Here is a 26,823-nt window from a genome sequence, read left to right as displayed (position 1 = left end):
AACACCCAGCCCCCGAGCCATTGGAATTAACCAATGAAGGTTAAAATCCCCGACCCGGCCGGGAATCGAACCCGGGACCCTCTGAACCGAAGGCCAGGACGCTGATCATTCAGCCAACGAGTCGGACATAATAATAATAATAATAATAATAATAATAATAATAATAATAATAATAATAATAATAATAATCTTGGCCTTTCGCAATTAAGTAAGCCCGCTCCCTTTCCATCTCTGTCCAGTGGCATTTGAATATAATAAAGTACGTCAGTCTGGTGCCAGTAGATTTACCAGCTCGTAAAGGAACTCCTGCGGGGCAAAATTCCGGCATCTGGGTGTCCCTGGAAACCGTAAAAGTAGTTTGTAGGACGTAAAGTGCTGGGCTGAGTGGCTCAGACGGTTAAGGCGCTGGCCTTCTGACCCCAACTTGGCAGGTTCGATCCTGGCTCAGTCCGGTGGTATTTGAAGGTGCTCAGATACGTCAGCCTCGTGTCGGTAGATTTACTGGCACGTAAAAGAACTCCTGCGGGACTAAATATCGGCACCTCGGCGTCTCCGAAAACCGTAAAAGAATAGTTTGTGGGACGTACAACAAATAACATTATTATTAGGACGTAAAGCCAATTGCATAAATATAAATTCTGACAGAGTTTTACAAGTTTTGCCATTTTAAACCGTTCAAGGCAATGGGACATTTTGATCTTATGTGCAGACGAATTTGTCAGTATTTAGTTTTGTAGTAATGTGCCGTAACAAAGCATGATCATCAGTACGAGATGACTTGACTTCCATGGGCAACCTCCGCGTCTGTGAGAATGGGCCGAACCTAGTCGGGTAAACTTGAAGGACCTACACCATGCCTCCAGGTGGCCGCACACACATTATCAATTTGTTCATTAGATATTTTCAGTCCCGGAAAATATGAAATATGCAGAACACAGAAAACAGAAAAATATTCAGTTTTACGTTCTGATGAAATATTTTTATCTGAAAAAGTACATACAGTAACATTGCCATTGTTTATCGAGCTCAAATGCAATCATTTCCGATGTTTTCTACTCAAAACCTACAATTTGTGGGTTCACTCTTTGTGTTCGTAACGCCTCATGCCTTCTTTGAACTGAACTCCATCTGTTAGTTGCGTCATGATGAATATGGTTGCGTGATGTCAGAATATCTCGTCTCATTTCCACACGTTAGGGCTAGTGCATGATGAGGAATGTAAGGGTCAGGGGGGCAGTGTGCTCGCACTTTAACAAGGCGCCGTATAAATCACGCGCTTTGCTTCAATTACAGGACTCGAACAGCAACAAAACACTCCAAATATTTTATCCGGGCCATGAAGAAACGAGGAGAAAGAAGAGATCCTCTTCCTTTCTAAAGTTTCTTTTCGACGGTAACTTTAGTACCGTCGACATGGAATGGAAAAGCATGAACTAATGCCTGTAATATTTAATCAAACATTGCATTTGAAAATCATGGAGAAATGACTTGACTGCTTCATCAACTTCAATTGATGCCGGAACCGAGCAAATGGCTGCACGGTTTGGGTTACATAGCTATCAGCTTGCATTCGGGAGATCGTAGGTTCGACCCCAGTTGTCGGCAGCCCTAAGACGGTTTTCCTTGGTTTCCCATTTTCACATCAGGACAATGCTGGGGCTGTGCCTCACTTAAGGGGGGTCATACAGTAGATTATACTAAAAATGTCATTTTTAAAAATAAATCTCAGACGAAAGGTTGAGGCTTTCTAAACACAGATACGAAGTTTTATGTAAAATTCCTCATAGTTTTAGAGATATTTGCATTTTAGTGACAGCTTGCACATTATGCGTGTAGGCCATGCGTGTATCCTTGGTTTAGTGAGTTGTCTTTGTGAGTTGTCTTTGAGAGTGGAAAGCTTTGAACTTCTGTTTCCAAGGTTTCTGTTGTGTACTCCTTGGCTGTAGTAGCAATTTGTTTTGAAACTTTCCACGTGCTTTTATTACATTGTGTTGTGAATCGTGATCATAATGCCTAAGAAAGGGAACGTTGCAAGAGGAAAAAGAGGAGATTTGCTGGAAATCGCTTTTCTAATGAAGAGAGAGGTGATAATGGCATTGTTGTTATTGACGTAACCAGTAGGCCTAGTGCATCAGCTAGGAAACTTGGGCCAGAGGTTAGGTTACCTGTCAGTAATGCTAAGGATACTGACAGCGTGTCATATAAGATTATAGATTTTTCTTCTTTAGTGGATAATATAAGTGAACATTTGTGTTCCAAATTGTGTCATGGAAATGTGAAATTAACTGAAAGTAATATATGCCTTATTTGGGTTGGCAAAACAGAGTTACTAAGAAGATGTCTAAAAGGGAGAAACCAACATGGAAATAAGTCATTCAGCTGTAAAGTTTGGTCCATTTGTCCAAAAAACAACATGCAGTGGTAATTAAATTGTTCAAATAGCAACCTACAGTGCAGTAGCCAGAATAATACTGTGGAAGCTTTGAGCAAGTTTGACAAGGTACTTGTAGATTCAGCTGAAAAAAAGTAACAAAACTCAACTTTGGAGGCTAGAAGGACTAGGTGAAGACTCAGACTGGAAGAACAATCCAATAACATCCAGACAGAGGGTATAACATATGGCAGTGGAGCCTTCTAAGGTGAACGATGAGTAGAACTGTGTGTGCCAGCTTTACAATGGATTTCCTGAAAACTTATTTTTTTCAAACAGGAAACGTAATATCACAAGAACCATTTGTCTGATCTAAATGAAACTTGGCACATTTGTTCAAATAGGAATTCTGTAGAGGATGAACTAAAATCATGGAACTGAGACAAAATTTAGGCTGAATATAATGATATAAACAGGTCACAAATATAAAAATTATATGTATATTTTTTAAAAATCTGCGAAATTTATTTGAATGCACTAAGAGATTTCATCTTAGTCCATCCGCTATAATATTCTGTCAGTTTCAATTCAAAAGAAAGAAAAGAATCTTTAAGCTCATATATAAAGTGTTATCATGTTTTTGTCATATCATGTGGTTAATAATTTTATCAAAATAAATAAATTAATAATGTGGCTACTTTACATTAAACTTTGATTTGTACTATATCAAACAACAGGTTATGCCCTTGCTTGCGAGATGTAGTGTTTACAGTGCACCATGTCTTCTGGTATGGGCTATATCAAATTTGTTACTTTCATTGACCTGTCTCAGTCTCATCATTGGCTTTGACAACATGAAAGTGACTGAGGTATGAGTGATGCTAGTAATACCATTCCTTATGCAGCCAGTCCCTGTTATGAATGGTGTGAAAATATCGCTCATAGGGTCGGGTGGTGCATGCATTTCAGTGGGCTTGGCAGACTGACATGCAATAGCAACGGCTGGCTCGGTGAGGAAAGCAACGGGAAACTACCTCACTCCTCATTATCCTAGTACGCCTCTTCAGTGACGCCTAGGCTATTTATGACAGCGTTGGCGGAGCTGCAGAGGATCAAACCAGCCTTCGGGCTGAATACCCAACACACACACACACACACACACACACACACACACACACATATATATATATATATATATATATATATATATATATATATATATAAACAATAGGTTAGGATGTTATATATCATCATATTGATTTTCAAGGCCCTACTTGAAATAATGTAGGAAATAGTCATATTTTTGTCAAGTGGTAACTAAACATGGCATGACTAGTGTATGACTCCCGCTTTAAAGCAACGGTCGCACCCTTCCCACTCCTAGCCCTTTCCTATCCCATCGTCGCCATACGACCTACCTGTGTTGGTGCGCCGTAAAGCAACTTGGAAAACAACATTTAAAATGCTGACGGAACACTGGAAAGAAATGAGCACGAGCGTCATGAGACTGGATGGCCTGTTCTAACTGAAGCAGACACGATCGGCTAATTCAACAGATGTCTCGGCTACCATGTAGCAGACATTTTTATTTGATGTCATTACGCAGTTTCAACGTTCTCTTTTTACTCTCTCAGATGGCAGAGAAACCGGTTCTCTTTTGGGCTACTGTGACTGAGTTTTAATTTTGTCTGGAAAACACCATATGTGTGACCAGAGATCCTTCACATGCATGGAGTAGTGAGTGGAGTTTTTGCCACCCTCTACCTCTGACCTGCGATCGTGGGATCCGAAGACTGTCACTCAATCACTGACCCACGTAGGGAGCTTCTTACACAGAAAGAGGACTTCACTTAAAAAAAAAAAAAAAAAAAAAAAAAAAAAAAAAAAAAAAAAAAACAAGGCGTGAGAATTTGATGTAAGAGGAATAACTCCATCACTGTTTGTGTTCAATGGGATGATGCTCTCCTGGTCTTCTATCGTGAAGAAAAGATAACAGTTTACGTCTGAGCCGTGTTATCAATCAGGAAGTGAGGAGAGAGAATACACAGGCAGTGACACCACCATATCTTGAAAATAGTGTTTTATCCTCGTCCTGTTTATATATACCTAAGCATCTTATGTAAACTCGTCCTTTCGAAGCACAAATATGGTAGAGAAAATATTTTTGTATTATATCTACTCCCAAGCCTTTGTGGCTCAGACGGCAGAGTGCCGGTCCCTCACCGCTGGGTTCCGTGGTTCAAAATCCGGTTACACCATGTGAGATTTGTGCTGGACAAAGCGGAGGGAGACAGGTTTTTCTCCGAGTACTCCAATTTTCCCTGTCATTTTTCATTCCAGCAACACACTCCAATATCATAACATTTCATTTATCAGTCATTAACCATTGCCCCAGAGGAGTGCGACAGGTTTCGACAGCCGGCACGGTTCCTGTCCTCGCCGCTAGATGGGGCTTCATTTAATTCCGACGCGGTCGAACGGAAACAGGCTGTGGATTTTCATTATATCTACTACTAGTCGTTTAACGCTTCATTAATACGAGTAGATTGTCGATGCCGTTGAATAATAATAATAATAATATGGCGTCAGCTATCATGAGTTGGCATTTTGATTTGACGCATGTAGGCGACCTCCGCGTCGTGATGAGGATGAACTGATGATGAAGACGACACATACACCCAGCCCCCGTGCCAGCGAACCCGGGACCCCTGTGACCAAAGGCCAGCACGCTAACCATTTAGCCATGGAGCTCGACAGAAAATGGATAAACGCACAGAACAAGAGATCTGGTAGGTGAATGTAGTCATTCATTTTTGAAGGGAACAAACTACAGAGCCTACAGAGGTCTACTAAGTCTGAAGTTTATCTGCCTGCCTAAATACGAGCTGGATGACGTAGAAGAGAGAGGGACAGTCTCTAAGAAGGCGATAGAGCTGATGAAGACCTTCACCATCAGTACCAAGGAGTTCATCGACCGGGGGCTAAAAGCGTTCAGGGGTTCTTTTCTGATATTCACACGCCACTTGTATTCACCAGACTGAGATCATGAACTTATAATTTCTTTATCAATCAATCAATCAATCAATCAATCAACCAATCAATCAATCAAGATATGCATTTAGGGCAGTCGCCGAGGTGGGCAGATTCCCTATCTGTTGTTTTCGTAGCCTTTTCCCTAAATGAATATTTGCCCCAATTTGTCCTCTTGAGTTCCAACTTTATCTTCATATTATGATCTTTCCTACTTTTAAAGGCACCACTCAAACGTATTCGTCTACTAATGTCATTCCACGCCATCTCTCCGCTAACAGCTCGGAACATACTATTTAGTCGATCAGCTCCTCTCCTTTCTCCCAAATATTCCTAGCCCAAACTTTGCAACATTTTTGTAACGCTACTCTTTTGTCGTAAATTACCCAGAACAAATCGAGCTGCTTTTCTCTGGATATTTTTCCAGTTCTTGAATCGAGTAATCCTGGTGAGGATCCCATACACTGGAACAATACTCTAATTGGGGTCTTACCTGAGACTTATATGCCCTCTCCTTTACATCCTTATTACACCCCCTAAACACCCTCATAACCATGTGCAGAGATTTGTACCCTTTATTTACAATCCCATTCATGTGATTACCGCAATGAAGATCTTTCCTAGGTACTTACGGTGATCCCCATAAGGAACTTTCACCCCATCAACGCAATAATTAAAACTGAGAGGACTTTTCCTATTTGTGGAACTCAAAACCTGACTTTCAACCCCGTTTATCATAAAATATCTTAAAATAAATAATAACTTACCGGTGGGTTTACTTTTTATTGACCGGGCGAGTTGGCCGTGCGCGTAGAGGCGCGCGGCTGTGAGCTTGCATCCGGGAGATAGTAGGTTCGAATCCCACTATCGGCAGCCCTGAAAATGGTTTTCCGTGGTTTCCCATTTTCACACCAGGCAAATGCTGGGGCTGTACCTTAATTAAGGCCACGGCCGCTTCCTTCCAACTCCTAGGCCTTTCCTATCCCATCGTCGCCATAAGACCTATCTGTGTCGGTGCGGCGTAAAGCCCCTAGCAAAAAAAAACTTTTTATTGAAGTTGTTTTAGTATGTTCTTTGTCTTAGATAGCCTCCAAGTGGAGAAAAGCTTGAAACTTAAAACAAGTCTAGTGTTAACGGACGATCAGTTAGCGCTTCATCATTTACATGTATTAAACCATCTATAAATTCTAAGAATAATATTTAGGAGCTGTCTGTGATGGCATTGAAAAATCAGGTCTATATTAAATGGACATTTATTGTTGGTAAATGCTCCAAACATGAGATCTTATCGAGATGTGAATATTTAAATGTGTGAGAGGTCTGGGAATTTAGCGGCACGGCCTTAGTTAAAGTACAATCCAGGCATGACTGGTGTGAAAATAACACGCGTAGGACTGCCGGGGATGGGTTTTGAGCACAAGTTATATTTCTGATCACACATTCAAGATATTATTCTTATTTATAGACCAAAATATAACTCTCCATCCAGGTACTCAGTGTGAATCTGCTTTAGATGATTGTGATAATGAGAATGAATTCTGTATTAAATAACCCTGTGACATGCTTCCCTGGTTGACGCACACTGGAGAGTGCACCGGCCTCGAGGTCGTTATTCTTGGCTTTCTAGACCGGGGCCGCCATCTCACCGTCAGATAGCTCCTCTACTGTAATCACGTAGGCTGAGTCAGCGCCTCCTGGCGATGGCTGAGTGGACCTCGAACCAGCCCTCAGATGCACCAACACCTCCTAACACTTCCTTTTATTATTATAGATTACCGGTATAGAAGGCCATGGCATATGGTTGTAGCGGTTGTAGCCACAGACTATCAATATATTTGTGTATTAACGAGTAACGATATCCAGTGTTTACATCCCTGCGGTGTTAACTGCGCATTTCTTCATGCCCTCTGGTGTATTGGAATTAAACTCAACTTTTTAGAACCATTGAACTCTGGTAGCTCCATGACCATGATCATGAACTTGTGTACGCTGTTATATTATACCGTTATCATCACGATACTGCGAAGTTTGGTGTCAGTATTGCCCACGGATCCTGTTACTGGGATCTTAATGAAGCTTGGATCAGATTATATGCATGGATCTCTTTCTCCTTAATGCTGATTTGTGATGGACGTCCTTTATTATTCTGTTGCATTCCAATGGCCATATATTTGTTGGCCAAGATCTAATTTATTTCATGTCTTAAAAGGAGATTCAGTGATGTTGAAATATTACAAAACCCTACACGTTTCATATTATTTCCACTCCCCATCGAATGTTTCCGGCTTTCTATATAAAACATTTTTTCCAGTGAGTTTGGCTGCTTCGTACTATGTATTTATCCCTCACGGTTTAAGATATTCATCATGCGTTCTTAATCAGCCAGCTTATCCTAAACCTCCGTCACGAAATGCCACAATCGGTGTTCATCTACTAGCAGTGGGAATAAATGCACTACAAAGTATATGATGTTTAAACTGGTAAATGTATTGCATTTCAGTTATTATCGTATGCGTATAAAATGAATTAGATTAGGAGGAAATATTGTATATGAAAACGTTAGAAACTGGACGGCTGTTTCAGCATTTGCAAACCCTTACGAAATATTTTCAATTTAAACTATAATTCCCGCGTCTCGTCCTTTGAGGATATCGCAGGATATTTAGCATCGAGGGTGTGTATGAGAAATGGTTAGTCTACATTTGTTGAGTTCGTCTAATATATCTCATTGACTTAGAATCTAGTATATTTCGTGTTTAAACTTAATAGTGCTGGGACCGGAAAACACTTTGCACAGATGAATACTTGACTGCCCGAGGTACGTAGGCCTATTTACAACTAGCTAACTTATTTGCATCTGTTTAGAAGATGAGTGTCTGAATTTCGTTTTCACAGCGTGTACTGTAGGTAACGTGGCTTGAACGATTTTTTTGAAGGTACCTACTTGAGGAATTTCCTAAGTTTTGGTTGGAATTGTGTTAGGATGAATGAGAAGGGTATGTTGGTGTGTTGTCGGCGGTAGACGTGTGGAAAGAACAGTTTCATGGATGGTTTTTTTTGGTGAGGATATGTACAGTTTGTTCCGGAGGTGTATGTTGAAATCTCATACTAATGCAAGCTTATCACATGTTCCGGGTCCTTGGGAGGACATTTATCGATCAAGAATAATCGCTACTCTATTGTGAATCCGTAAGCTTATTGTTAATTAAGCACGTTAATGGTTTTACTGTAACTTGCGGTCAGCTTTGCTTATTCGATGATACGTGACCCCAATTGTCTGAAATGCTGAGTGAAAATTTTCAATTCATTTTGACCATCTGAATTTCGTTTTCACAGCGTGTACTGTAGGTAACGTGGCTTGAACGATTTTTTTGAAGGTACCTACTTGAGGAATTTCCTAAGTTTTGGTTGGAATTGTGTTAGGATGAATGAGAAGAGTATGTTGGTGTGTGTTTCAAAGATTGAGGTACAAAGGTGCAGTTCAGCCCAGGAGCTCAGAACTTGTTTAACTTGCTTTTCAATCAAGGGCTTCACCCGCGTCTGTTATTATCCCTTGGATGGGCTCCTCTCTTCCATCTTTTATGTCCGACATGGTAAATTTCCAGTCCCAGGGCATCAGATATATAAAACTTAGAGTGTCTTCCATTTTATCGCTTCTTATGTCTCTTCCAGTGTAGTTACGTACTATATTTTTTGGAAGAATAGAAACTCTTCTTCCATTAGTCAAGGGACTATTTGCCGCTTACGGTATAAATGTCCACATAAGACGAAAAAATGGAAGGCCTTACATGTAATGCCTAAATTACTCCCTTGTATATGTCGTAAGAAGCAACTAATGGGAACTCTCGGGGGCTCTTAACTTGGGGAGAGTGGGTTCGCGACTACGAGGCCCCTACCTGAGTATGGCAGTACTTCCACTTGTGCCAGACTCCTGTTCGATCTCCCGTGCTCGACCCTTTTTTTCTTCCAACTTGACGGTAACGGGTCTGCGAGACCTAGGGACATCTTGCGCCCTTCGTCGCCCTTTACTTTCTTTTCTCGATATTCTTGTTCTTCAGAAGGTCGGACCTTTCAATATTTCCTTTGAATAATGTTGTACTTTCTCTTAAAACAGTAGCCGTCGCCACCACAACTAGTTCGCAAAATAATAGGAAAGGATTACAAGGAAACAAGAATTAACCAAACGGGCCGAATGACCTGGGTGTGCTGTCATTGTCAAGTCATATCACACACTCCTGGCGAGCGAAAGAAGTTGGAAAGAACTCTAAAACATACTTGGGACCTTTATTAACAAGTTAATTCAAAAATAGTAATATTCGTAGATTGTTGAAGAGAGAAATGTGTTTAGTCTCGTAAATCTCGTACATTTGTTCAATGTGTGTTTCTTATAACTATTTATTCGAGTTGTAGTTCAATTGATCATTGTTGATATTTCTTTCCGTACTGTTAATGCATAGTGATCCTTCCTTACTTCTTAACTTTTAAAATTTTGTGCATGTGTTCTGATATTCTTTCTCTATTTTCCAGAGGGTTGTGATCATGGCGAGGTGTATGCAATGGCCGGCAAATCTCCTGGTCCACAGTTCTCATATCCGGCTTTCACATTTCCAGGACCTCAGGTAAGTTCATGTTGGAGATATACCAGTATATACGATATCTTATGTGTTGGATGGATGTATAGTCCAGTTAGTTACTGAATCGTCTGCTTGTTTCAAAGGAATCGGCATTTCTTTCAGACAACATGCGTCTCCTGTCCTGTTTTGTCTCGGATGGAGGTATATTTTCCTCCCTTACAATGTTTCATCTTCTCCCCTGCCTAACCAGATGTTACTATGAACAGCTCTTCTTCCAGTTTAAAGTGATTCAAAAGTGTTTCTTTTTCGCTCTTTGACAACATAGGGGCCAGAAACTTGTCGCACGTTTCTGTTAATTGCAGGAGTGGAGTTTGTGTAAAGCTTCCTTCCAATTCCTTTCTTCGGATGCCAACTGCAGTTCCAATGAGCAATTGATAGAAAGAAAATAATAATAATAATAATAATAATAATAATAATAATAATAATAATAATAATAATAATATTTTTTACGAGGGATAGTGGAAAATCTTCAAAAAGACACTTGCGAAGGGTCCGCACTCCACAAGTGTGTGGGATTCTTACCCACTAAAAACCACACACCCTTTTCCCACGATGTGAGTCATCACCCCGGAACCGCTCTCGCATTACTTCAGGGTGATATCGTGCTTTGTCTTTCAGACGTCTTCTTTCTTCATTTCTCCTTTACGAACGTTCGTATGCTTCCAAATCCTTCTTCTTCTGACGAAGGATGTCCTCCACATGTACTGCCACGCGATCCCAGGATTCCTGGTTTCGCAGCATCACCGAAATAACATTATCTGTTGTCAATTCTCCTAGTTCAGTTTCCACACATCTTCTCTGAATCGTCCAATGGCCGCATACAAAAAAGGTGTGATATACGTCGTCAATATCATCGCAGTATATGCATGCTGCGTCACTCGCTCTGCCCACTTTATGCAGGAATTTCCGGAAATATCCATGTCCTATTAGAAGCTGCGTGAGGTAGTAATTTACTTCACCATGGTCCCTTTCAACCTAGATATCCAAGCGTGGTATCAGTCGCTTGGTCCATTTGCCTCGAGGGTCACTTTCCCATCTGAGTTGCCATCGCCTCATCAGTTGACTGAAGGTGCGCTTCTTTGCACATTTCTTTCCCAGCTCTCCTTTGGTACGCCAGATTTCATGCCGCTCCAATGCGAGTAGGTCTATTGGGGCTATTGCTGCCACCGTGAGGATTGCCGGTTCGGAAACAGTGCTGTATGCACATGCAATACGTAAAGCCGCTCTCCGTTGTACGGCAGCTATCCTTCTCCGATACCAAGCAAATCTCAAGGATTCAGCCCAGATTTCAGAACATTATAGAAGCACTGACTGAACCGTCGACATGAGAAGACGTCGTTTACTGGATTTCGGACCTTTAATATTTCCCATTAGTCTGCTAAGTGCAGTCATGTATTTTACTGCCTTGTCTGTCACTCTCTGAATATGAGTCCAGAATGTGAGCTTGGAGTCAAGTGCCACTCCTAGATATTTTGTGCTCGCAGATGTTTCTATCACTAACTCTCCAACAGTCATTGGTACAAGAGTTTCGATCCTTTTCCTCGTCAGAAGAACTATCTCCGTTTTGTGTTCGGCTAATGTTAAGACTGTGGCTCATCATCCATTCTTTTATGCGCCGCATCACCTGGTTCAGTTTAATTTGAGCCATTTCAACATTACGAGCTACTATCAAGGCGGCCACATCATCAGCGTAGCCCACAAGCTTCGTGTCCTCTGGCATCTCCAAACGTAACAAGCCATCATACATTATGTTCCAAAGATCTGGACCAAGGATCGATCCCTGCGCTGCACCAGCCGTCAGACGCTTTGTCTTTTCTCCATCTTCCGTATGATACAACAGAGTGCGATCTTTGAAGTAATCTCTCATTATGCGCATAAGATATTGTGGTAGCTTGAAAGTTTCTTCAAGAGCTACCAACATGTCGCTCCATCTTGCCGAATTGAAGGCATTCTTCACATCCAGGGTCACAAGAAGTGTCAATTTACAGGAATAATGGTTGCCCGTTTGTGCCCTTTCTGCTGTATTCACCACCTCCCACACTGCATCTAGCGTCGAGTGTCCTCTCCGAAATCCATGTTGGCAAACAGATAGATCCCCTGCTAGTTGAACTGCTGAGAGGATTCTAGGCTGCAGAAGTTTCTCCAGGCCTTTTCCAGCTGTGTCCAGCATACATAAAGGTCTATAACCACCAAGTTTTCCTTTGCTGATCGGAACCAAACGAGCCATTTTCCATCGGGGACTAAAAACACCCGTTTGCAGGCAGTGATTGTACATATTCAGCAACAGTTCTGGGCATAGTTCTGCTATTATCTTTAGCACTTCTGCAGGTATACCATCTGGTCCTGGAGTTTTCTTGTTTCTAAGAGAGCTAATAGCTCTATTCAGCTCTTCTACAGTAAAGGGGGGTATATCATCCAGTTCTTTCTCGTCGTCACAGTCAGTCCTCTCTGGATAGTCTGGGAATAGTGTATCCACAATTTGTTTAATTGTTTGCGAATCCGCACTCGGGGTTGAAAATGTCCCGAGTTTCTTCATGACAATCTTATAACCTTGTCCCCATGGATCATCTTCTACTTCTTTAGCCAGTGCCCACCATTTATCGGCTTTACTTTTTCTGATTGCATTACGGAGTTCCTTCTTCGCTGACTTGTACTCCGCTGTGACTGAGGTATTCTCTTGACTGCCTCTCAACCTCTGAGCCCTGCGTCGAAGTCGCAGATAATTCTTTCTCAGTTCAGCAATCTCTTCGGTCCACCAGTACGCTGGGCGCTTGCTGTTTCGCGGTCTCCTTCGGGACATTGAGGCGTTGCATGCTTGATGGATTAGCTAATTCCTATGGTCGAGAGCTGGGTGTTTCTGACGTTTTCAGCATTAGATTTCATCTAATAATAATAATAATAATAGTAATAATAATAATAATAATAATAATAAAATGGCAGGTCTTTCTATTTGACGCCGTATAGGCGACTTCGCGTCTGTGAGAATTGAGTCCTATCTAAGACGAAATCTAATGCTGAAAACGTCACAAACACCCAGCTCTCGACCATAGGAATTAACTAATGAGAGTTAAAAATCCCAGACCCGACCGGGAATCGAACCCGGGACCCCTTGAACCAAAGGCCATCACACAAACCATTTAGCTTTGTAGGCGGACAGAATGAAATAATGCTATGTAACTCATTACTTTTCAGTCACTAAACTGTAGTAGCCTACTGTACATAGTTGTGAAGAATGACTTGCTAACAAAGTTACTCATGTTTGATGGAATGCATGGATTAATTAGGCATAGGACATTTGAAGACATGAGACATATGTGAAAAACAGTCAGGCCTGTAAAGATTTCTGCTGCTTTATAAGCGATCCAACTACACTACTCCATATTACAGCATAGTTGTGCGAGAATAGCACTTCACAGCTGAGCTAGTCTATACGGGAAAAACTCTCTCGCTGTTACTGGGCATCTTTATTCTCTGCAACTTCTCCTATATTTTTGCTCGGCCGGGTGGCTCTTCACCTTTAATTACAGCTCCCGCCGACGGCAAGAAAGCATATAGGCCGACTCCGCACTGGCAGTTGGTCTCCCCAACTACAATCCTTTCCCATCACAATGGTCACCACCACTACAACCACAACATCCGCTCTCACCTCTCGTTTTGTATCTCTCACCACGCTCACGTCTTCCCATCCATCTCCGATCATGTCCTCCTTCCTCTTTACGACACCTGCACGCCCCAGTCACAAACAACGGCAGCCACTTCAAGCCACACCTGCCACACCACAAGATACGACTGTCGACGTACCTCTACCATCATCACCAACACCAGCTCTGTCACGTCATGGAATGTATAGCTGTGTTATCCAAGGCATCGACCCTACTGTATCTGTCTCAGCCATTCTCCGAGAACTCCACGCGGCAAGCGTTCCAGCACGCCGAGCTTTCCGCATCAAGAAACCGTACTGGACCGATGTACTTGGTACGCATTCATCTACCTACAGAAGCAGACGTCCGCCATCTCCTCACCAATGGCGTGTTTATCTTCAGGCATCGACATAAAGTTGAACCCTCTCGTTCCCCTCCTTGACCATTATTCAGACATCCTCCCCCACACCCACGACATCACACCAGGCCAGCCCCTATTTCCTACCAACCTAGCACTTCTGTCCGCCCACCTCCTCCCTCAGCTCATTCCTTCCTTCCACCACCTCTGCAAGCAGCCCTTCTCCAACTATTCACTACTCCCTTAAGCCAGCTCGTCGCTACACTCCTCCCCAATCACCTCAACTGTGGCACTCTCGTATAACCCTCCGCATCTTCTGCGCATCATATCTTCATCACATCTTCCACGCAAATCTCCTTTCATTCTCAACACTGTAGCCAAGAGGCCTCATTTTCCTCCTTCCTAAAATCATCACATCGCTCTATCCACCTTCCTCATCTCCACGCACCACATATTTTTCCTCACAGCTGCGGCCCGGGACACGGCGTTACCGTTTAGGGGCCCACCACATTTCACGAATCTCCCTTCGCCCTTCGGGCGGGGAATGAAACACGTCTTCGTCTGGTCTGTTACACAGCCGCCATTGTCCGCTCCTCTCTTCATGAAGTTCATGACATTAAAATTCACTTGACGAGTTTGGCTTTTTATAACTGTCCTACTCAAAACAGGAGGCATTGTGAAACAATTTCACACAAACACATTGGTGAACTATCTTATCTCAAACTGAACAGTTAACAGAACACCAAGAAAATCAATGCTAATATCCCGTTAGTCGCTGACTCATTAATTTTCTTAGGAGCAGCTTGTACGTGGCTCACTGTCAGGATAGATCACACTGGGGGAAAGAATATGCTTGTGCATGTGCAAGCCAGACACCTTCCTATGTTGAGGCCATTATACTATTCTTTGCAACTTCTAGGATTCTTTGTAGTAACAATCAGCATATCTTGCGATGATTGGAACCTAAAGTCCATAATGATTAAATGTTGGTCAGCAGTTTAAGTTCATACTCTGAAATTAATACAGTCAGTCTTATTCAAATCACAGAGACTCGTTTAGTTATTGGAACCCTGTTTCATCAGACCTAATCAGATATAATTACAGATGAATATAGTGAGTACATGGGGCTAATACTCGTGATGTTCTTTGCCCCATGAAATGACACCAATCTTGATAACATTACATCAATCTAAATAGGATATACATACAGCCTTTTATAGGGATAGAATAGCTACAGTATTCTGCAAAACTGTCCTATCTCTTTCCAAACCATGTTGTTTGATTTATCTACTATAATTGTAGAATTCAGCTTAATAAAAACTTTGTGGTTTTCTTTAAATTTTAGTTTTACTTAAGTTGTTAAAAAGCTCATGCAATAGATTTCTTGTTTTTGATGTCTATTTGAACATATCATTGTCAGAGGTATTAGCATTTAAGTCATTAGCCTCAACTCTTCGGCTACTACAAGAATATTTGGAGATTAATCAACAATTCGTGAAATGTGCTAAAAGAGACACCCAAGTTATGTTAGCCTAAATCTGAGACTCAGGCCAGCCTGCCAGTGTCATGTTGGGTATTTTCAGGACTGGTTGCTGAGGTTCACTTATTTATTGAAGTTTTCTTATGGCTATGTTTCATTTTTATTGTGGCTTGTCTACAAAATAATAGTTCATTATTTCTTACACTCAGTGTGTATTGTTAAATTTCATTATGTACAAAATAATATCTATATAAGTTGATTGATTAGTTAACTATAGCAAGTTGTGAATCTAAAGGGCTGCTATTTCTAATGAATGTTTTTCTTCTTTCTTTTGTTTGTATTTGAATGCTAACAAATTATTGTTAAGAGTTCACTCACCTTCACTAACCATTTTGTGTTTTATCTGCAGGGAGTTCAAGGGTACACTCAGCTGATGCACGCTGGTAAAGGGGCTGCCTATTACCACCATCAGCTGTCTTTACAAGAGGATCAGGGGATTGATATGACACAGGTTTGTGTAACTTTCAGTATAAACTTGTAAACATGAAAGCTCCTGCTTCCTATTTTACTGTCGTAAAAGGCAACTAAAAGGGGTCCCAGGGGCTCTGAACTTAGGATCGTGGTCCTTAGCCGAGTTCTGGCATTGTTTCCACTTACTTGTGCCAGGCTTCTCACTTTTACCTATCCTATCCGACCTCCCTTGGTCAACTCTTGTTCTTTTCCGACCCCAACGCTATTAGGTTTGCGAGGGTTAGGCAGTCTTTTTTTGTCCGATACGTTCATTTTTCGAAGTGTCGGATCCCTTGCATATTTTCAACTGAGGAAAGGGCACGAAGATCGGAGCATCTGAAGAAGTACTGGGAGGACCGCAAAGCCCGAACAATCCCTTCAAAGAGACCTGAACGACGGACTGACTAAAGTGATCCTATGCGGTCATAAAAGAAGAAGAAGAAGAAGAAGAAGAGGATGGTTGCCTAGTTGTACTTCCTCCTAAAACAATAACCACCACCACCACCACTTCCTGTTTTATAGCTGTGGAGGTATTCCTGAAAAGGTTGGTCCTGTTCAAACTCTTCTTTTTTTGTGTGCTTACAGAGCATGTTAAAGCATTAGAAAAGAGAGGGTGGGGGGCAGTCATCGTCTCAAGTCATTCTTATCAACCCAGGGTTATCTTAGATTCCCTGCGTGGATTTGAATAGTATATGGCTGTTGTTTCCTTCCCCACAAATTCTTACATTTTGCAGAAAAATGCATGATTCTTTATAAAGCAAGAGAAAAAATCCAAATGAATGCTTTCTAGTTGATGTCTGCTTGGAATTCTCTAAATTAACAAGTAAGAAGTAAACAGAATTAAATGAAATTAACATAAAATAACTAACGAAGTGCCTTAAAATTAGCTCTTGCATTAGGGAAGCAATATCGTTTGCAATTACAGTATCTTCATATTGGTCCATATTAATACAATTCCAATAAATAGAAATAAGGATTCCACTTAATCAATACATATTTATTTATATTTGACTATTTATATATATATATATCACATTGTGGGACTAGTTTCAATCATATAATGATCATCCTCAGCCACAGAACTAAAAATTGACAAAGCATTAGACTCTGTATGTATACGTAAGACAATGACAAAACCTATATATTAAAAATTGGGTGATGTGCTCATGAGCCGTGTTGTGAAGTTTGATGTGTCTTAAAAAAGTAACATTTTGCATCTGGTGATGTCACAACAGATATAAATTCTTAATATTAAAATTACTTCTAATGACATTCACATTGGATAAAATAGTATTTTGATGAATGTCAAATTCATCCCATTTAATTAGTTGAGTCGGTGGAAAGTGCGTCTATGAGAATTTCAGCATTCACTTAATACATGAATGTCACATGAGTGTTTTCAGTTTAAACCCACAAATTGGGTTATAAGATGATGCTGAGGAGAAATTGGCTGTTTTTCTTGAGAGAACTTCAGTTGAGTTACTTGCCTGTGTTTAATTTGTAAACTTAGTCATTCTTTTAAGTTAAAGTTTTTGGAACTCTATATGATCAGATTTTAATATTCCTAAAATGTTTATACCAGCTCATAACATTTAACAATATCAAGTGTCAATTTTCATATAACTTGATCATAACAGATAGCTCCAAAAAGCTATTCTTATAGGTGTTTGAACACCTGTAAATTTTGGAGTGTTGTGTGATCATATAACAACACTAGACTTATTTGTATATTGTATTTTCCCTGTACATGGACATACATCAACACTAGACTTATTTGTACATTATATTTTCTCTGTGCATGGTCTTCGTAGACATATGTAGACACTATTCACAAAAATCAATTGCAAATGACTAGACTCACCTCCTGTATGGATCACTCATTGTGTGCTTTAATTTATTTTCTGTTTTATTTACAACTAAGTTGCATTGCACTAGACAGCATGCGTGTACTCTACCTGACTCTGGAACTTGATTCTAGAGAAATTAAATATTGAAATTCTTTGCTTGTATAAATCTTCATAATAGACATTCTTTGATAACCCTTTGTAGCAGTTCGTATTAAATTAATCTGGCAGATACGGAGTGTTACAGTTATAATCAGTAACATAAAGAGATGTAAACTATATTTCATGCCCATATAATTTATGGGTTAAGGTTAGGTCATGTCCATATCATAGGGCAGGCTATCAGGGAGGTCATCTAGAAAAGTGATGTGTTGGAGAGAAGTCATGGAAGTGTGTGACTTCATCTTCCATGTAAACTTGCAGTCTTTTCTTCAGTTGGTGTGTGTGTTACTCAGTTGATCAGTGCAAACAATAATTTCACAGTGTGATGAGTTATAGTCTAAACATTATCGATGATTTAAAAGTGAAGTTGGTTCAACTCTTTCAAGTTGTTTGTAGATAGTATTAGAGTTGTGCAGAACTTATCTTTTTAATGTAAAGGGAAAATGGGTATAATATCCATTACCTTCATTCAGGGTAAGCTTTGAGCAATACTGTCTCTGTGCGATGCATTCTGGACTGACATTCAAGAAGGTGTCCTGGGTAAGATGACTTCTCTTTACTACTTCCTATGTGCCTTATTCAATAATTTAAATTTACATATTTAACTGTTCATTGAAAATATTATTGTATGGTATATCCCTTGGGATAATCAATATTCATCACTCTGCGCATGTTAAAATCTTGAGCAAAATAATGGGTAGCAATTACAGTACTATATCCTCTCTGTGAATAACGAGTTCATACCCAGCAGATTTTTGTAGAATAAGAAGAAGAAGAAGAAGAAGACGAAGACGAAGAAGAAGGAAAATAAGAATAACAACAGCAACAACAACAACAACAACAACATAGCATCAGCTACCTCATGCAGGTGTTTTGATTTGATGCCATCTAGAGTTGCGTACACATCAGATTTGAAGTTATTTCTATTCTAACAGATGGCAGAGTAAACCAGAGCTGTCTTGTGTGATCTATGGCTCAGTTTTTATTAATTTTGTCAGGTAAATGTGTCACCAGAGATCTTTTACTTGCCTACATCATAAGACAGTGAGTGTTGAATGGACTTTTTTTCACTCTTCTAAAATCCAGCTACTGTACCTGTTTGGGGTTTGAACATGCGACCTTGGGATCTGGGGGCCCGCACTCTGGCACTGATACACAGAGGGAGGTAGGGCAAGACACTGCACATTGAAAGTTGTCGGCATGTAACGTGCACTTGACACATTCAGTGTTCAAAAATTCAAAATATACTTTATTTCCTGTACCCGTACCTGTATTGTTCACAAAATTAGATGTGTCACAAAAAAATAAGCAAATACACTATACATCAAATTTACGTAACATAAACCTGCATACACAATATTCTTGAAATCAGGGAAAATTCACCCAAAGCATACACATTTTTTTTTAGCTAAGTAATTACTGTATTTTAGTGTTCTCTTAAACATGCAGTCTGACAACAGTTTTACATCCTGGAGGAATTTGTTGTGAAATATGGCTCCCTTTTTACAAGGAGCCTGTTTTGTTCATTTATCCTTACTCTGAAATTTTTTTCTTGACTTCAGTTTCGTAAATGTGCATTTTATGGTTGGTTAACATTTGGTGAGCACTATTTCTTACTAATAAGATAATTTTAAATATGAACAAACCGTAAAGTATTAAAATATAATTTTGCTGAAATGCAAGCTTTCATAATTCTCTCTTTCTCAATCAAAATACGAACCTGATTATCCTTGTTTGTTATTTGAATAACCTGGATAAGTTAAAATGTTCCAATATTACAGTAGTTCCATTTTTTAAATTAATTTTTTTTTTTTTCACATAACTGTGGGTTGCAGTTGTAAGTTTGATATATGCCTGTTGATGCATTGTGGATATTCCTGTCGTAGGAGTAAAGTTTATGTCCTTTATACAGTACACATTACAGTTGTACAGGTTTGGATGTGTGGCAGATGTTTCTGTTGGAGGGTAGGCATATGATAAGTCAATAGATTTACTGGCATATAAAAGAACTCTTGTGGGATGAAATTCTGGGACTTTGATGCCCCTGAAAACCATAAAAGTAGTTAGTGGGGCATAAAACCAATAACATTATTATTAGATATGATAAGAGAAATTGCTACCAAAGGATTAAAATAAGTGTTTTGATGTGTTTTCAGAGTCCTGGCCGAGACAGCCCAGGCTCTTCTGGTTCAGGTTCTGGTTCTGGTTCTCGCCACAGCACAGCCAGTCTGGACAGTGGCAGGGCCTCAGGGTACCACTTGTTGGGCCCCACTGCTCCTCGCAGTACCATGGGAGGACTTGGACCAGGCTGTTCCTTGTCCTCCAGTCCTCGATGTTCTCTGTCTTCATCATCACTGGGCTCCTCGGAGCATGGTGGTCCCGCTGGCAGAGTCGAGCGATTGCTTAGTCAGGGTGTGCCGGTAAGCAGTCTCAAACTTGCTAGTTTCAAATTTTTTGTTGTTTTCTGTTCTACCATCTTAGAGAACTTAAAACCTTTTGAAGGTTTCATTGGCATTGTTAAACTGAGTTAATCAATTATGTTATGGTTTATGAAGAACATAAACCAACCTATTAAAATATAAGTCCATAATATTGCTTACAGTATATCTGCTGTTAAATTGATTTAACCTCCATACACCAGGCTTTGAAGTTATGTCTATTTTATGTCCAGCATTCTGCTATGTGGTTGGCTTGAGAAGCTTCATCATTTAAGATGTCAGTATTTAAATCCTTGTGCTTGCATAATTATTCTGGGTGTGGAATTTGTCAGTTTTTTCCTCCACAATTGTTCTAAGTAAATAATGGAATTGTAAATTATTTAAAGTCATGAGGTATCGGTCCCATCCTTGGCTTAAATATTACAGTTACATGTGTTACTACAGTCCCATTAGTTATACTGTTTTTGAGTTAGTCTATGCACTTGTCCTTACAGTGAGCAGGTAACTAAAGCTATATCAACAACAATAACATTTTTTATAGTTTTCTTGTCTTGTGTTTCATAAATTTGAATATTATATTGTTGTTGCACCTAGAAAAAACAGTATGTGATAATATTTCATTAGAACTCTGACCAGAAAGGTACTGTCGTCTAAGATTCCGTATTGCATGAACTATATCAACGAATTTTCATTCTAAGTTATACATGTGCTGCGGGTCAGTATTTCTGCCCGCAACATTGTCACATAATGGTATTTCGAGGCACGATGACGATATGCACTAATCTCATAACTATAATTTCTTTATTATTTTTCATTATATGTGTTATTCTAGTATTAGGATGTAATTCACACAGGCTTTTGAAGCCCTTCATATGAAACAATAGCACTTTTCATACATGTCTTTTCACGAGAGTTTAATCCTGATGTAAACAAATAGGTGCAGCACGTTGCCTTTGCACATGGTCACAGATGTAGTTGATTGGAGAAGCAACCGTCGCACTCACTCGACTGTACGCGAGCTCGAAGAAAAGTAGTACATGGCATTCATTTTATTTTATTTTAGTTTATTACATTTAGGGCCGGTGTTATAATGAGGGTTTAAACTGACGATTGAGTTAAACTGTAACTTGAGTTTAAACCGATGTTGAGTCTTATAATGGCTGGCCTAAGTTAAACTGAGGTAAAGAAGGAAATATACGATCTTGGTAGCAGTGACATGCGAGAAAAGATGACTATCGATTATGTTTTGTTTACTTGTAGGTAAAATGGCGGATAAAAGCAATAAACTTTGTCCTAATTTTACTTGTAAGAAAATGGAATTGCTTGTGCAATTAGGCCTGGTACAGAAATATTTATATAGTCTGGGAAACAGTGGCCTTATGGATTTCTCCGAAATCTTCCATTTTAATAAACATACTACGGGAGGCATAAAACTGCAATGCTATTAGTGGCTGACTGAGGGGTTCTACAGCAAGATTACTGAAATAGAAGGAAGTTACTTTATTTTCTAAAATTTATACTTTTGACATTCAAACACTTCAAAAAGTCATTTTTACATTCTTTCTTTTCCATTGCATGTTTTATTCTATCACCAATTTGCTGAAATAGGGTTATGACAGTTTGTTTTGTAAGCCTAAATCTATTTAGAAACTATTTTTCATTCTATATACGAAAGTGACGTCCTCTTGCTCGGAAAACTCGTAGTGCCCGTTGTCGTTCAATAATTTGAACCACTTCTTCGTCATCGCTTAGTATTTCTTAAAACACCTCAAAAACATCTTCGAGATCCATTCGTTCTACCATGTTGTAAGGTTATGTATTCTCAAACTACAGTTTAAACGGTAGATGAGTGGCAGTAAAAATAATCTTTAGTTAAACTTAAGATTAAGTTTTATAATACACGACTAACAGATAAACCGAAGTTTAAACTGAACCAACAGTTTAAACCTGTATTATAATACCGGCCCTTAGAGAGTTTGGAAGCGAACGTTATCAAATTAAAATATAGTTGTCATATATACCGGTATATATATGTTTTTAAAATATAAAATAGTGATGAAATAATGAGAAATGAAGGCACAAGGTGTGGTGTAATACAGGAAGCCATCTTGTAGTGAGGGAAACTCCCAAGCTGTACAGCATGGAGATAAGGTATTGCATCTTGCAGCAGCAGTCAGTGTCAGTATTCATAGTGACAAAAATGGAGCAAGAGGTAGGACCATCATGTGTAGTGAAGCAAAAAAGAGGAAAACTGCTCAGAAGTGACCATAGACAGTGCATTGTGAATATGTTCAATAAACTAAGTGAACAGAATCCAGGTTTAGTCATTTATTCAGAAGTTCAGATCTTAGTACTGTTGTCCTATACGATGCGTAGCCCTGTACATCCAAACAAGAGACGTTGATGGGGTGGAGGTCGGTACTGCACGCTCAGCGAATCACAACTCTTTCTTTGGCGGAGGCGTGGACATACCATGTTTATATCAGGATTAAACTCTCATGAAAAGACATATAATATTGTTGTTTCGTATTTCATAAATTTGAGTACTCTATCTGATAAATAACTTACTGTTACTTTACTATTATTTATTATGTTTATTATTCTAGGATCAAGATGTAATACAGTGGACATACCATGTTTATATCAGGATTAAACTCTCATGAAAAGACATATAATATTGTTGTTTTGTATTTCATAAATTTGAGTATTCTATCTGATAAATAACTTACTGTTACTTTACTATTATTTATTATGTTTATTATTCTAGGATCAAGATGTAATACACACCTGGCTTTTGGACCTTCACTTTGAAGAATATTTTCCACTGTTTGCATCTGCAGGATATGATATGCCCACTATAAGCAAAATGACCCCAGAGGTATTTCAACTTTTAATTTTATATGTTGCTGATTTTATACTGAAAATTGATATCAAAGTAGAATGTCATCTGCATGATTTTGAACAAGATATTCTCTGATATTCTGTTGATAATTGTCTTTATTGAATCAACATTCTTTGTTTCACAGGATCTGACTGCCATTGGCATTAAGAAACCAAATCACAGAAAGAAGTTAAAGGCTGAGATTGCTCAACTTAGTATATCTGATGGACTTCCTGACTACATTCCAGTGAGTATTAGTTAAGATGGAGGATTAGTGAAATTTTAGATGTAACATTCTGTTGGGTTTATACCGTGTAAATTAAACACAATATACAAATGGCATAAATCCAAAAGAATACCATGTCTGTTATTCTGGATCATTAATGTAACAATCTAAACAATGTAATTTATTGGATAGAAGTATGTTCCTATACAATTTGTTTAGAAAACATAACTTAGTGTTGCCTGTTTTGAGTTTGAAGTAAAACTAACAAAGAGGGAAAGAGGAAGGTCTACCTATTCACTCCTTTCCCCCCACTTTGTTAGTGATCATCGTCAATAGGACCACAATGAAATTTATTACTTATGAATTTGCAGTAAAACAAAATTAACCACATTCGTTGTTTAGATCTTCCTGGCATTTTCCCAATTTCTTTGGAGCTGGTATGGTGTGAATTTGGTCCAGTTTTATGGCCAGTTGCCCTTCCTGACACAAATTGTAGGTGAAGGGATGTAATTACTATGATGGTTAGTAGTGTGATGTGTTGTGTGTTGGTGAAGATATATATTGAGACGAACACAGACACCCAGCCCTGGAGTCATAGAAATTAACAATACAAAGTTAAAACCCCCAACCCTGCTGGGAATCAAACCCCGGGCCCCCTGAACCGAAAGCCACTACTCCGGCCATTCAGCCTAGGAGATCAGTTGTTTAGAACACTAAGATAAAAATAAAAATAAAGAACATAAAAGAAAGTGAGAGATGATTCCCTTGAATGCCAGCTGAATTGGCAAGTCAATTTCATGAAAACTGTAGAATGTGTAATGTAATTAAAATATTTGACCTACTGTTGGGTGCTAATTGTAATACAGTGGAACCTCGATTATCCGTTCCCGGGAATTACGTTTTCCCGGATTATTCGTTCAAATTACGTAGTCCCACGAGCATCCTAATTAAATCACGTTGTAAAAATCTCGCATTATCCGTTCCTAGAGGAAGAAATGATTTCCCGGATCAACTGTCCAGAAATGTCAGTCCCATCAATGCTAAATCCTCGATCAAGCATTTAAAAAAAAAAACTGTATCTCAAGAAAGGACAGCTACGGCATGCTTATGGATCTTTGCATTAAAGCCCCGTCATTGCGATAATTAGTGCAAGTACTGCACTGGAAAAACTATCGATGGTGAACTTGCATAAGGGACCATCTTAGCATCGCATTCAGGTGATATTATTTAGAGAATCCTCGGAAATCATAAAACAGAGAGTGGCCACGACAATTGAAAGGAGACAGACCGCATTTCGACAGCTCTACTTGAAGAGGGCACGAGTTTCGTCAAATGTTCGTACTTTTAAAACATTCACATTATGTTAAATGTTTACATTTTAATTTTTTTTTCGATTGTAACGCTGAACAGGTGTTTGGCACTTCCGTCAGGCGACTGTATGGTCACTGGGCTTTCAGGCTGGAATTGAACTGCCCCTTCTTAACACAAATCTAGTATTTTAATATTATATTATACGATTATGTTATTGAGACCAGAACACGTGTTGCACCTTATACACGTAAAGCCATGGGAGGTCTTGGGATTACCTTAAAAACTATTTGCTCGATAGCTGCAGTCGCTTAAGTGCGGCCAGTATCCAGTAATCGGGAGATGGTGGGTTCGAGCCCCACTGTCAGCAGCCCTGAAGATGGTTTTCTGTGGTTTCCCATTTTCACACCAGGCAAATGCTGGGGCTGTACCTTAATTAAGGCCACGGCCGCTTCCTTCCAATTCCTAGGTCTTTCCTATCCCATTTTCGTCGTAAGACATATCTGCGTCGGTGCAACGTAAAGCAAGTAGCAAAAACAAAAAAAAAAAACAAAAAAAAAACTATTTGTGGTCGATTATTGTATGTCTTGTCGTTATTAAATTTTTAAAAGTGTTTGGCTGATCAAAGTTGCTGAACTGAAAGAAGTTTTAACGGGAAATCAACAAAGTTTTCGCGGTAAATCTGAATATTAAGTATCGAGATTTTTAACTCGCGTACCGGTAATTAATGTTTGAAGTCGGTCCTGCAGTCTAACTTGCTTGCCTCTCACCCAGAGCGCCTGGGTTGGATTCCGGGCCAGGTCAGGCATTTTTACCTGGATTTAAGGGCTGGTTGCAGGTCCACTCAGACTACGTGATTACGTTTAATTGAGGAGCTATCTACTGGTGGTCTAGAATACCAGGAATAACGGCCGAGAGGATTCGTTACACTGACTATGCGTCACCTCGTAATCTGCAGGCCTTCGGGCTGAGCAGTGGTCGCTTGGCAGACAATTGCCCATTGGGGCTGTAGTTTGGTTTGGTTTAGGAGTGTTTGTAAGATTAGTATAATTATACATATTTCATTTTTGTGATGTTTAGCCAATTGCAAGTTGTCCACTTCATGACCGTATCGATGAGTATAATCAACAAGTATAATTAAAGAACCACCTAATCGATACTTTATTTTTTGCGTCGGGCAAAATTAATATAATAATTAATAATTAATATATTAATTAATATCCAAATCGTTGATGGTTTTCATTCATTCCCGGATTTTCCATTTTCCCGTGTTGTATGCTTTTTTTTTCTTTTTGTGGTTCCTCCAGAAACAGAGAATTGAGGTTCCACTGTATAAAAATAAAATATATTATTAATCAAAATATTAAAATTTGTACCTGAGTGTAATTATCTCTTGGCAACTTTCAATGAAATAAAATGTAAAATAAATAAATAAATAAATAAATAAATAAAATGTAAAATAAATAAATAAATAAATAAATAAATAAATAAATAAATAAATAAATAAATAAATAAATAAATAAATAAATAAATAAATAAATAAATAAATAAATAAATAAATAAATAAATAAATTAATTAATTTGCAAAAATGCAGGTAAATGGGCGACAACAGTTCTCAGGAGCAAACTATGGGAATGTCTGCATAAACTAAGGGCTCCAAGTTCTCTAATTTGTAAGATTCAATTGCTATATGTAACTGTGAAAGTAGTGTACAAATAGGGAATAGTAAATCTGAATGGTTCCAAACAAAGAGAGGTGTACAACAAGGCAGTGCACTATCTGCACTTCTTTTCCTTGCACTCATGGATGTAATCATTAAAGGAATTAAAGCTGCAGAACCTGGAGATTTGAATGCATTAGTGTTTGCAGATGATGTTGCCATTTGGGGAGAAACAGAGCAAGAAGTCCAAAGGAAATTAGATTACTGGGTCAACAAATT

General features: G+C 39.2%; 1 protein-coding gene across 4 annotated transcripts in view; it reads left to right on the top strand.

Moving 5' to 3' along the window:
- Positions 1 to 26,823, top strand: part of ckn (CRK like proto-oncogene, adaptor protein) — a 653,887-nt gene that overhangs the window by 607,928 nt on the left and 19,136 nt on the right. For all 4 annotated transcript variants that reach the window (XM_068228464.1, XM_068228463.1, XM_068228462.1 and 1 more), the window contains exons 3-7: positions 9,929 to 10,020; positions 15,924 to 16,025; positions 20,187 to 20,450; positions 23,236 to 23,346; positions 23,495 to 23,596. In XM_068228464.1, the coding sequence (XP_068084565.1) occupies positions 9,929 to 10,020; positions 15,924 to 16,025; positions 20,187 to 20,450; positions 23,236 to 23,346; positions 23,495 to 23,596 (671 nt within the window). The remainder of the gene's footprint in view (positions 1 to 9,928; positions 10,021 to 15,923; positions 16,026 to 20,186; positions 20,451 to 23,235; positions 23,347 to 23,494; positions 23,597 to 26,823) is intronic.

This window comes from Anabrus simplex, chromosome 6 (genome assembly GCF_040414725.1).
Source record: "Anabrus simplex isolate iqAnaSimp1 chromosome 6, ASM4041472v1, whole genome shotgun sequence".
NCBI classification, from domain to species: Eukaryota; Metazoa; Arthropoda; class Insecta; order Orthoptera; family Tettigoniidae; genus Anabrus; species Anabrus simplex.
The sequence above is the reverse complement of the archived record's forward strand: the minus strand, read 5'-3'. Positions and strand labels throughout refer to the sequence as shown.